An 11,048-nucleotide genomic window follows, 5' to 3' on the forward strand; every position below is an offset into this window, starting at 1 on the left:
CCTATATATAATCATGATCTTGGTCTCTTTCAATTCATATCGTCATCTTGCCGCCTCTTCACCCCATACCTCGGCGATTTTTTGGCTTAGAGACTTGCTCACCTTCTTCCTGCCCACCATGCTACCCATGTGAGAAAACACCATGTCCCTCTTCCTCTTCTTGCCGGCTTCACCGGGCCCGCACGCCTCGAAGGCCTTGACGAAGCCATACGGCGTCTTCCACTTCTTCTGGATCTCGAGAGCGCGCTCGCCCGTGAGCCCCTTTGTCGTCATGAGCATCTTGAGGAACAGGTCTCGCAGGGTCATTATCTCCGACTTGGACGCCAGCGACGAGAAGGCCGCGTACGTGACGTAGTAGGACGGGCCGAGCGTGGCGCGCACGTGCTTGAGCAGGGGCAGGTAGTTCTGGGCGGTGATGACGCGCGTGGGGATGACGTGCAGTGGCCGGGCCTCGTAGGTGCGCTTGAGCATGACCGTCATGCGCGTTAGGTACTTGATGGTGTCGTCCATCTTGGCCGTCTTTTTAACAAAGTAGCCATTGACGACCTGCGTCGACGCAATGGCCGACTGCACGGCCTCGTCGTACCGCTGCGCCGACGCCGGGTCCATGGCGATCTCCTCGATGACGTAGACAACCTTCTTCACGCCCGATCGGCCCAGCCGGAACTTCTGCTCGTGGAACCGCCCGTCCTTGATGCTGCCTATCAGGTCGTCGAGCCGCTTGCGCTCCACGATCCAGTCCAGCACCACCTCGTCGCCCTCGGCGCCCTGGCGCGACAGAGCCGTCGGGTCGTGGCACCGCGCTACCCACTGTGCGTCGCCGAGCTCCAGGCTGCGCATCACCGGTGTCACCCCTTGCTTCGCGAGCTCCTCCTTCATGTAGTCGCGGTCCGTCTTGGCGCGCACCTCGCGCACATCCAGCAGCAGCTGTACCGTGAATGATCCGGGTGGCAGTGTGATGGGCGTGAATGCCGGGAGCTGCCCGTCTGCCGACACTCCTGGCCCGTCCGACACGACGTCCCGAGATGCCACCGACGTCTCAGCTCCCTCTTCTGGTGGCACCCAGGCTCCTCTTCCTTCCTCCCCTTCTTCCTCTTCTGCTGTCGACGGCTCCCGTCCCGCATTGGCCGGTGTGGACGCAGCAGCGGCAGCGGCAGCAGTAGCGGACGCGCCGTTCTCAGCCTGCCAGCGACCCGTCTCCTTCACCCGCCGCGCCGTCTCCCACCCTTCGTCGGTAAGCGAGTACCTGCGCAGCGGTCTCCCCCTCTCGCACACGAGATCTTTCTGCATGAGCGTCTTGATGGAATTCCACGCGGTGTAGAACTTCGTCGGGTCGCTCGGCGCCGTAAATGACGAGTCGCAGTGCGGCTGCGCTGCCTCGATGAGTTCCGCCTTTGTCATGCCCGTCGAGTCCTCCTCTCCCAGCGTGGCCAGACCGACGATGAGCGCGTAGGCCCCCGAGCGAAAGGCCGGCACATATGATTTAGCCTTCCTAGCCTTCCTTGCCGGTCTCGCTCCGCCTTGCCCTGCTGCAGCTTTCTCCGCCGCCTTCTTGGCCTGCGGATGCGGTGGCATGGGCTGGTCATTCTCCTCGCAGTGCTTCTTGAGCTGTTCCGTCAGCCGCTCGCACAGTTTGGGTCCGAAGCCCTTGAGCTGCTGCAGCTCAGCCGGGTGCTGGAAGGTGAGCGGGCACGCCTTGAGTGATTCGTACGCGTGCTTGTACGTCGTCATGCCCTTGGAGTTGCGCTCACGGGCCACGTCTAGCCACTCCTTTACCCACCCCAGGAGCTGCGAATTCGGTCCATCCTGGCCTTCTGCCTCGCCCCTCTCCATAAGGAGTTATGTCGTTGTCGTGGCCGGGGAGACGAGGGTGGGGGTTGAAGGGACGTATTGAAAATTGCTTTGGGGGAGGGGAGGGGCGTGGTCTCAAGGGCTCTCTTCAACTAGGGAGGTCTCCTATGTGTGTGACGGCCATGATCCGATAGGCGGGAATTCCTAGTAATGGAGAAGGAGAGGAATCAGGCAATCCTTGATTCGCTGCCTAGAGAGCCCATGAGTTTGACGTTGACGAAAGTTCTAGTTGCTCAGACGCGGATGGTGCCAACGCTTTGACGCGAAAGCACGTGACATCCATCAAGACTCAAGACTTCCCAGACAGGCAGTCTTATGGATGAGGTCTTCACCAAATGTATTCGACACCGGTGGGTGATGGAAAGGATGTTGCGTACAAACCTGCCTTCATACCATGTCTCTTTCTATCAGATGCCTCTACAGATCTATTTACTATCTACCTCTTGTGAAGACAAACTGATTACAGAATCAATGTGCTCACCTTGTAATTCGATCATTTGACCGCGCCATTGCTAACCTAACCCTTGTAGTAGTAGCAATGACTTCACGAGCACCATAGTCCATTTTCCTTCTTTTTTTTTATGATGGTTATGGTTCTATCTTCCTGTTCCTATTTTGTCCGAGTATTTTGGCAACATACCCTCGTCCTCGATCCTGTTGTTTACTTTTGTCCCACATTCATGCATGCATACATTCATGCTTCCCATAGCCACCCTGTGCTAGGGGTCGTAAAGCATTAATCAATAAATATAAAGCAACTCTCATGTACGTCATGATCTTCTCTCCAATACCGCCTCCACTCTCAAACTTAGCACATCCTGTAGGTGCACTGGCCGACAGCGCTGCGATTGGCGTCGTCAGTCTTGAACTCGTAGGCGATGTCGATGTCGAGGTCGCGGCGGTTCTTGGCGTTGGGCTTAACCTGGAGGTTGCACTTGATCTCCTCGCCCTCCTGGACGGTGAGGACGTCCTTGAAGTAGAAGACAGTCTGCTTCCAATGGGTATACTTGGTGTGGGGTCCAGTAGAGAAGCGGATAGGCTTGTGGCAGGCGGTGAAGTCGATGTCGAACCACGAGACGAGGGCGTGGATGAAGTCGTCACGCTTGGCCGTCAGAGTCAGGGGCTTGACGAAGGCAAGGTCGGCTGTGGTGCAGGTGTAGAGGTCAAGGGTCAGCACGGGAGTGGGGTCGGTGACGACAGTCTTGAGCTCGACAGTGTCGACCAGAGGCTCAGAGAGGGCCGTGTCCTTCAGAGGGCTGTAGTCGAAGCCGTACACGTTGTCCCAGACTGTATGGCACAGCAAGAGAAGTCAGCCATCAGATGGAAAGCAGAAAGCAAGGTCTCGCAGAAAACAGAGTCGACCCACAGCCAATCTTCTCGTCCTTGTAGTCACCGTCCTCGATACCGGCGAAGAAGATGGTAGCCTTGTCGGGGAAGATGAGACCGTCCTTCTCGAGGTAGGTATCGCGGGCATATAGGACAGTGTCGAGCATGCTCTCGTAGAGAAGGAAGTATCCCATCCACTCCGAGATGATGATATCAACCTTGGGGAAGGGCAGCTGGATCTCCTCCATCTTGCCCTGAATCAGGGTGATCTTGTCGGAGAGGCCGTTGGTCTCGACGATCTCGCGGGCCTTGAAGATGATGGTCGACATGTCGACGCCGATGACGTGCTTGGCGCCGGCCTTGGCAGCGAACCTGTTATATGTATCAGTGACATTTCCTCCCGTCTTCTCTTCTCTCCGTCGCACGTATGGAGCGGCGCAGGTGAGCAGGCTGAGTATTCTTATTACATGGACAAGATGGCGGTACCGCAGCCAACATCGAGAACAATCTTGTCCTTGAAGATGTGCTTGTTCTGCATGATGGCGTTCATGTACGACCGTGTGCGAACCTCATCTTTCTGCAATGGGTGCGTAGACCCTCGTCGTCAGCCAAAGATGCTGCTCGCAGAATAGGTAGCTCCGCAACATACCAGCATTTCCTCGTGGATGCCTGCGATCGGGTGGAGGGAAATCGGTCAGTCCAATATCGGCCATCACATTGTCCTCTGATTGCGCATACCATGGTGATCGTAGCTGTGCGGATAAGAAGAAGGAAGAGTCAGCATCGTCCCATCATTGCGATCGGGCGCGTACAAGGTCCTGGATCTTGGCAACTTACCTCTTAAAGTAGTGCTGCTCAGAGTGCTCCAACGAGTTCAACTTCTGCTCGGCAGCCTCGACATCCATCTTATCACCGCTCATTTTGTAGTATCGTGGGAGCCGAAAAAAAAAAGATAAGAAATGTAGACGGTGGTTCGGAGGAGGATATGGAGGGGGAGGGGTGTTAGTAGAGGGGGGGAAAAGAGTTGGTGATAGACGATTGGGAACAAAATTGGCAGCAGCGGGGAGTGAGAGAGTGGCGCCTGCCGTCTGTGGAACGGACCTTTTTTTTTTTTCTCTCTGGGCAGAAAAGAAATTCAGGGCTGTCACCGCCTTTGGACCCTGTGATTCCGGCCTTGGAGCACTAAAAGGGCGGTTTCTGTACCTCTAGACTCTCTACGCCGTAGTAGGAAAAAAAACCTGTGGGTTAATAAAAGAGGCGGGAAAACATGCTAGTCAGTCGGTTGCTGTGGATGGATTGGACAAGGTGGAGTTTTCTCTGTTTTTTTAATCCTTTTTTTCTGTCCCCTTTATTTGCCTGGTTTGATTTGTTGTAGGTGTCTTTAGCTGGACGACCTTTGAGCATACGAGTGCTCGTATGAGTCTTTACGAGTAATATTCTATACGACACAACACCTTCATGATGATACCCGTGTACAGGTAAGACCTTTCGAACTGTTCGCCACAGTAGTAATGGTCATTCAATAGAGAGGAATTCGGCAAAAGAAGAAGTGAATATATTGTTCCCAATTTTCAAAATAGGTCCGTCAGACGCCCATAACTCCATAACATGCATCATCGTGCCGTGCCCTCGGACGAGAGGGCACAGAGCACTAGGTAATAACGGAAGTAAACAATAGACAGGATGGACATGCGCGGGCATCGCATCGGGGTCTTTTTTTTTTTGTCGTTTTTCGTTTTGCTTTTCCACCTCTGCATCTTAGACAAGGAGGACACTGTTGATGCAGCCATCCTGATCGGGCGAGTTGGTAATCTGGGCGTACTTGCCCCAGACGGCCTTTCCGGAGGCGGTGACGAGCCCAAGCTCCGAGACGTTGACCTCGATGACGGTACCCTTTGTCAGGACACCGAGCTGGGTGTACATGGGGTTCTGGGGGTTCTTCTTGACGCTGATGATGGGCAGCTGGACGGTGACGCCGAGCTCGGGGTGGGTGACGTTTGCCTTCTTGTATCGGAGACCCATCGGGCGGATGAAGCGCTCGAACTTTGGGTTGCGGCGGGTGAAGTCAGGACCGACAAAGGTGGGCTGGGTGACCATTCGCTTCCAAGCCCTCTGCTGAATCTTCTTTCCCGTCTTGACGACCTTGAACATCTCCTCCTCGCTGATACCGCGCACCTTGGGCAGCGGCACGTCGAACTTGGCCGCCTTCTCGGCACGCTTGTTCTTGATGGCGCTGCTGAGCGCCTTGGCCGTCGACGGGTTCGAGCGATCCAGCAGGTAGGCCGGCATGGCCGAATCAGGCTCCTTCTCGTCGGCCGTCTTGATGTTGCGCTCCTCGTGAGCCTTGATGGCCTTCTTCATCTGGATCTTCTCCTTGTGACGCTTCTGCTGGTGCAGCTTGGCACGCAGACCCCTCAGATTCTGCGCATCCTGCGACGCCTTGTGGCCCTCACGGGCGGCCTTCTTGCGCGTTCGCTCCTCGTGATCCAGTCGGCGGCCATGCAGCTTACGCCACCTCTCCATGTACTCATTCTGAGGCTATACGGTCGAAAAGAATCCACATTAGTATCAGACACCCATGTCAGACATCTTGGCCTGACCGAACAGATAACGCGTACCATATTGACAAGCGTTGCCCAAACTGGGGCTGTGAAATATAACACTCGTTTGTTGTAGTTGATAAGTTGTGGTTGGTGGTGAGCCTGCAAGAAAAAAAATTGGCAAAATGAAGCGAAAGGGAAGAAAAAAAAAAGAGATGGGCTACCCACTTGCAACTGTCCTCCCCCACCCACACACTACACACTATTCCCCCAGAATCCAACCGCCTATTCGGCACTCCATTTTTCCGGCTCCGGACATATCTCCTAAGCTTTGCCAGAACCACCAACAACTTTTCCAACACTATAATCGCCCATCCCATCACCAAGCTTCATTTTTCCCTGGGGTGGAGAGGTTGCAGCGGAATTCCCTACCACGACGGATAAAACGAGAGGTCTCAGTCAGCTCCCCACACGAGCCCCGATCGTGCCCGCCCCTCTTTCCGTAGAGCAAAAACCCCCTCCGAATCCCCACACGTTCATCATGAGCAGGACACTCTTCCGCTCCGCCCTGGAGCTCGGAGCCGCCGGCGCCGTCTCTCGCCCCATCACCATCGCGGCTACCTCCCGTTCCTTTTTTACCAGTACCGCCTCCGTCCTCGCGCCTCCCCCGTCGACCTCCCCGTCTCCCCGGTCACACGTCAACAACGCCGCCAACCCTACGCGCGACCAGCCCCGGCCCCTGGCCTACAAGAAGAGCCACCCGGCCGTGCCTCCCCGTCCCGTGTCCGACTCGGTCCGCAACCTGCTCCCCTTCCTGGCCGCCCAGCCGAACCACTACGTGACGGTACACATCCACGGCTTTCCCTATCTCGTCCAGGAGGGCGATCAGATCCGTCTGCCCTTCCGCATGCCCGGCGTCCTGGCCGGCGACGTGCTCCGGCTGAACCGCGCCACCGTCCTGGGCAGCCGCGACTACACGCTCAGGGGGAGCCCGCATGTCGACGAGTCGCTGTTCGAGTGCCGCGCCACCGTCGTCGGCCTCGAGTCCGAACCCCTGCGCATCAAGTCCAAGACCAAGAGGAGGCAGCGTCGCGTCCGTACCGTCCAGAGCAAGCACCGCTACACCATTCTTCGCATCTCGGAGCTCACCGTCAACAATGTCGAGGATATCGACTCAGCAGCATGAGGGCGTATGGGGAGGGAACGGAAAATAAAGAAGAAGAACTGTACGATACTCCAATACTCTCTCCGGGTACTAGAAGAGGAGGGGGGGACATATTACTGCTGTCATGTTTTAAATATGTATACTAGAATTAGAGTACCAATGGCATAAAGGTCTAAGCTGAAGGTGGTCACATACTCAGTCCATTCAAGATTCAACCACGTAGTCGCAATCCCACTGAACCATCTGTGTATGGTCAGCCCAGCTGTCTTAGTGTAGTCAGTCCAACTATCAAGACGAAATTATTCCAACCGACACACATATAGTCAAACAAAACTAGACCGACTACTCGAACCATGTCATCGCAAGTCTGCTAAGATATATCACACAAGTCTAGTAGACATAAATCACACAAGTCTAGTAGATATTAAACCGTGGGTATCGTATTAACAAAAATCAAAGAAAAAAAAGAAAACCCCCAAGTCTCCAAGACGTAAGGCCAAAAAACCCCAGACAAGAAATAAAACAACCCCCATCCCCCCGCCAAAGGAAATTCAAAGAATATAATACGCTTCCGGGAAAGAAAGAAAGAGAAATGAAAAGAGGAAACACCATATGCAACCTTCTCTCATCAAACACGCCAAGCTGGTCAGATCACATCCTTCCCGACGTCGCCTTCCTCACGCTGCTCCAGTACGCCTGTGGCCAGACCGTGGCCAGCTCCGACTCGGACGGCATACGGTCCTTGCACCTGGTCACGACGCTCTGGATGATCCTGCCGAGGAGCTCCTCATCTATCGGGACGGCTCGGTCGCCCAGCTCGACGGGGTACAGGAAGGGGTCCGTGTCGCGGAGGAGGTCCTCGCACGTGGGGCGGAGGTGCTGGTCGCGCTGGAGGCAGCGTCGCAAGGTGCGGATCAGCGAGGGCGGGACAGCCACGCCGCCCACGCCGCGCGACGGGAACTCGATGCCGTGGTCCCAGTTGATGATGGCCTGGCACCGGGCCATCTGGTTGGCGATGTGGCCGAAGGGGGGCAGCCCGTACACCATCTGGTACAGGATGCAGCCGAGGGACCACACGTCGCTGGGCTTGCCGAGCTTCATCAGCTTGGGCCGGCCGGGGACGCGGCCGCCGCCCCGGGGCGTGTTGGCGTCCATCAACGACTCGGGCGACATGTAGTTGGGCGTGCCGATCTGCGTCTCGCGATGCACGTTGACCGTCTCGTCTGTCTGGATGGCGTTGGCGATGCCAAAGTCGATCAGCTTCAGACGGCCCTGCACCAGTACGAAGTTGGCCGGCTTCAAGTCCGAGTGCACAATGTCGTACTGGTGAACCGACTGCAGCGCCTCCAGCATCTCTTTCCAGTAGTACCTCACAAACACCGTGTCCAGCTTGGCTCCCTCGGGGTTCTGCCTTGTCCTGAGCAGAGTGTTGAGGTCCAATTCGCCCATCTCCATAAGCTGTAAAAGGGTAGCGGGCAAGTTAGCAATCCTGGTCAAAAGGAGAATTGAAGGAAGTGAATAAGGGGTAGGAAAGAAGAAAGGAAGCATGAACATCAAGAGGGGAGAGATAAGAAGAAGAAGAGGAAGAAAAACATACCAGGCTAAGTACTCGCTTCTCGTCATTCATCTCATAATCAAACAGGTTGATGACGCGATCGACACCCTTCAGCTTCCCGAGGAGGTCAATCTCGCCACGGTACCCCCGAACGGTAGACTCGTCTGCATTCTCGAGCGAGACGCGCTTGAGCGCAAACATCTTTCCATTCTCCGCCGTGACGCGGTACACCTTTGCGCTGCCGCCGCGGCCCAGGCAGTCGAGCCTGGTGTAGCACCTCCCGTTGACCTTGAGCACGTTCCTCCTCTGCTTGGCCTGCGTCGTCGTGGACGCGCCGGCGTTTGACGTGGCCGCCTCGATGACCGACATCTTGGGCGGCGGCGGCGGCGCCGGACGGCGAGGCGTGTTCCTCTCCACCATCGACAGGGGCTTCCTCGCCGGCGACACCGTCGACGGCCCATGCTGCTGCTGCTGCTGCTGCAGAGGTATCGGCTTGCTCGACGCCTTTTCCGGCACAGCCTCGGCGGCGGGAGGCTTGTTGGCACGCCTGTAGCTAGCGGGCGCTTCGTTCTCCTGGTCGTAGGCGGAGGGCATCTGCGGAGCGGGGGCCGAGGCGAGCGGTTGCTCCGGCTCGGACACGATGCGAGCCTCTATCCGCGGCGACGACCTCCTAGGGGCGGGAGCCTCGTCCTCGCCACCGGGAATGTCGGCGCTGGCACCGCGGAGCCTCTGGCTGGCCCTGACGGCGGCACCGGCACTGACGGGGCTGCCAGAGTTGAAGTCGCGGTCGTGGACGCCATCAGCGTAGTACGACGGCGAGGTGCCGGCGACATCGCGGCCAGGGTGGGATCCGGGCTCCTGTCCCTGCAAGAAGGCGTCGGCGTCGTTGTGCTCACCGCTCTGGGTGCGCCTGCCACCACGGCGGGCCGGGCCGCTGAGGAAGCTCCCGGGGATCTTGCCGACGCGCTTGACACGGATGGAGCCCTGCAGGTTGTTGGCCACGCTGCCCGTGCTGACGGGAGGAGCGTTGCGGGCCACGGCATCCGGGTCCTCGTCGTCGTCGGGGGCCTCGTCGACGTCGACGGCTGACCGGTCAAACGACCGACGGGCTGAGGATCCGACGCGGCTGTGGTGTCCAGACGACCCCGCGGCTATGCGCACGATGCGCTCGTTCTGGGCGGGCGTGTTGACGTCCACCTGGTAGTAGTCGTGGGACTTGTTGCCATCCTCGGTCGATCTCTCACCGTTGTTACCGGTCCTACTGGTCGGGCGCGGTGGCGGCTGAGCAGCAGCAGCAGCAGCCGAGGACCTCTGTGCGGACAGCGACGACGAGGCAGAGCGCCTCTTGCTAGCGCCCAGCTGGCTGAGGCTCTGGGGCGTGTTGCTCAGACGGACGACGCGCTTCCGCGGGGGCGTGGGCTCCTTGTGCTCGCTGTCATCGTGGCTGTTGTTGTTGCTGTTGTCGTTGTTGTTGTTGCCGCTGGTGGTGCTGCTGTGTGTGCTGGTGGTCGGGGGGGTAGGTAGCTGCTGCTGCGGCTGCGGCTGCTGCTGCGACTGCTGCTGCGACTGCTGCTTGGGTACATCCGTGGCCTGTGCACTGCCGGATCGAAGGTACCGACGGTTCTCGGTGGCCGACGACGTCGACGAATTGAGAGCGGCGTGGGCCTGGCGCCTGGTACGCGGGGGGGAAGGCCTTGACTGCACCGGCCTCACCGACTCCCCATCGTTGAGGAGAGCTTTTGTGAGAGCACTAAGCTTCATAGGAACAGGGAACTCATCCTCCGAGCTCTCGTCGTTGTGATGATATTGTTGTTGTTGATCCTGGGCAGCCTGCACGTCGCTCCTATTCATGGCCTGTCGCGACGTCGGCCTACGGACTGCCTGGCGCTGTGATGTTCGGCGGGTGGTAGCCGCGGGGGCGGGAGTTGGCGAAGCGCTCGCCATCCTCTGCGTGCTATGTGCGTGTGTGACGGTTGTCTGCAGAGAAAACGCGTCTCGGGTCAAGTATATAAGACGGTAATGATATGTGCTTGTTGTTATTGTCGTGGTCCCGAGGCAATTGAAGGGTTTATATTATTGTGTATACGCTCCTTAATCTGATGTCGAAGAAGGAAGGGGAGCAAGGGCCGCCCTAGACGGAAACGAGATCAAGGGGCGAAGCAAGAAACGAAAGGCCGGGAAACTGTTGCTGATGATGGTGCGTGTGAGTGTATCGCGAGAGAAGAAGGACGGGGACATTGGCGAGTATTTTGGAGGTTTGGATTCCACGGTGCCATTTGATGTTGCCGGGCAACGCAATTTGACGCGCTTTCATTGGTTCATTGTTCAGGTGTCTTGGTGGGTTATGGGGTATTGTATCTCGTTTATTATGTCATCAATCGAATCCACGCTTTCGCTCGACTCGAGTACTCTACGAAGACAGGAGTACCAGTCCTTACCAACGGTTACGTATTGTCATCTAAATCCCAGATCTGGTTGTTTAGCTGTGAATTTTTCGACTGAATATACCTGCTTCCACACCTGATTCTTCATTCACAGTACGTTGTGTCTTGTACGCCACCAAGCTCTCATCAGCCACGTAGCTCGCAGCCCCCTCCCCCCCCCCCCCCCC

At 57.1% G+C, this 11,048-nt stretch overlaps 5 protein-coding genes across 5 annotated transcripts; 1 reads left to right on the forward strand and 4 right to left on the reverse strand.

Moving 5' to 3' along the window:
• Positions 1–42: 42 nt before the first annotated feature.
• Positions 43–1,833, reverse strand: GMORB2_7470 (crossover junction endonuclease MUS81; the record flags this gene model as incomplete). Its single annotated transcript, XM_035469435.1, has 2 exons — positions 43–978; positions 1,276–1,833. The coding sequence occupies 2 exons, from the start codon at positions 1,831–1,833 to the stop codon at positions 43–45; spliced, it is 1,494 nt and encodes a 497-aa protein (XP_035321130.1).
• Positions 1,834–2,659: 826 nt separating this feature from the next.
• On the reverse strand, positions 2,660–4,097 carry GMORB2_7471 (type I protein arginine methyltransferase; the record flags this gene model as incomplete). The annotated part of the gene is made up of 6 exons (XM_035469436.1): positions 2,660–3,138; positions 3,218–3,549; positions 3,645–3,754; positions 3,827–3,846; positions 3,916–3,929; positions 4,015–4,097. The coding sequence occupies 6 exons, from the start codon at positions 4,095–4,097 to the stop codon at positions 2,660–2,662; spliced, it is 1,038 nt and encodes a 345-aa protein (XP_035321131.1).
• Positions 4,098–4,935: 838 nt separating this feature from the next.
• Positions 4,936–5,798, reverse strand: GMORB2_7472 (ribosome biogenesis protein NSA2; the record flags this gene model as incomplete). Its single annotated transcript, XM_035469437.1, has 2 exons — positions 4,936–5,715; positions 5,796–5,798. 2 exons carry the CDS (start codon positions 5,796–5,798, stop codon positions 4,936–4,938), a joined length of 783 nt encoding a protein of 260 aa, XP_035321132.1.
• Positions 5,799–6,258: 460 nt separating this feature from the next.
• Positions 6,259–6,903, forward strand: GMORB2_7473 (large subunit ribosomal protein L21; the record flags this gene model as incomplete). Its single annotated transcript, XM_035469438.1, has 1 exon — positions 6,259–6,903. The coding sequence occupies one exon, from the start codon at positions 6,259–6,261 to the stop codon at positions 6,901–6,903; it is 645 nt and encodes a 214-aa protein (XP_035321133.1).
• Positions 6,904–7,533: 630 nt separating this feature from the next.
• GMORB2_7474 (serine/threonine-protein kinase TTK/MPS1) lies at positions 7,534–10,381 on the reverse strand (the record flags this gene model as incomplete). The annotated part of the gene is made up of 2 exons (XM_035469439.1): positions 7,534–8,340; positions 8,480–10,381. 2 exons carry the CDS (start codon positions 10,379–10,381, stop codon positions 7,534–7,536), a joined length of 2,709 nt encoding a protein of 902 aa, XP_035321134.1.
• Positions 10,382–11,048: the final 667 nt, after the last annotated feature.

The sequence above is a fragment of the Geosmithia morbida genome (genome assembly GCF_012550715.1).
Source record: "Geosmithia morbida isolate 1262 chromosome Unknown scaffold_8, whole genome shotgun sequence".
NCBI lineage: Eukaryota > Fungi > Ascomycota > Sordariomycetes > Hypocreales > Bionectriaceae > Geosmithia > Geosmithia morbida.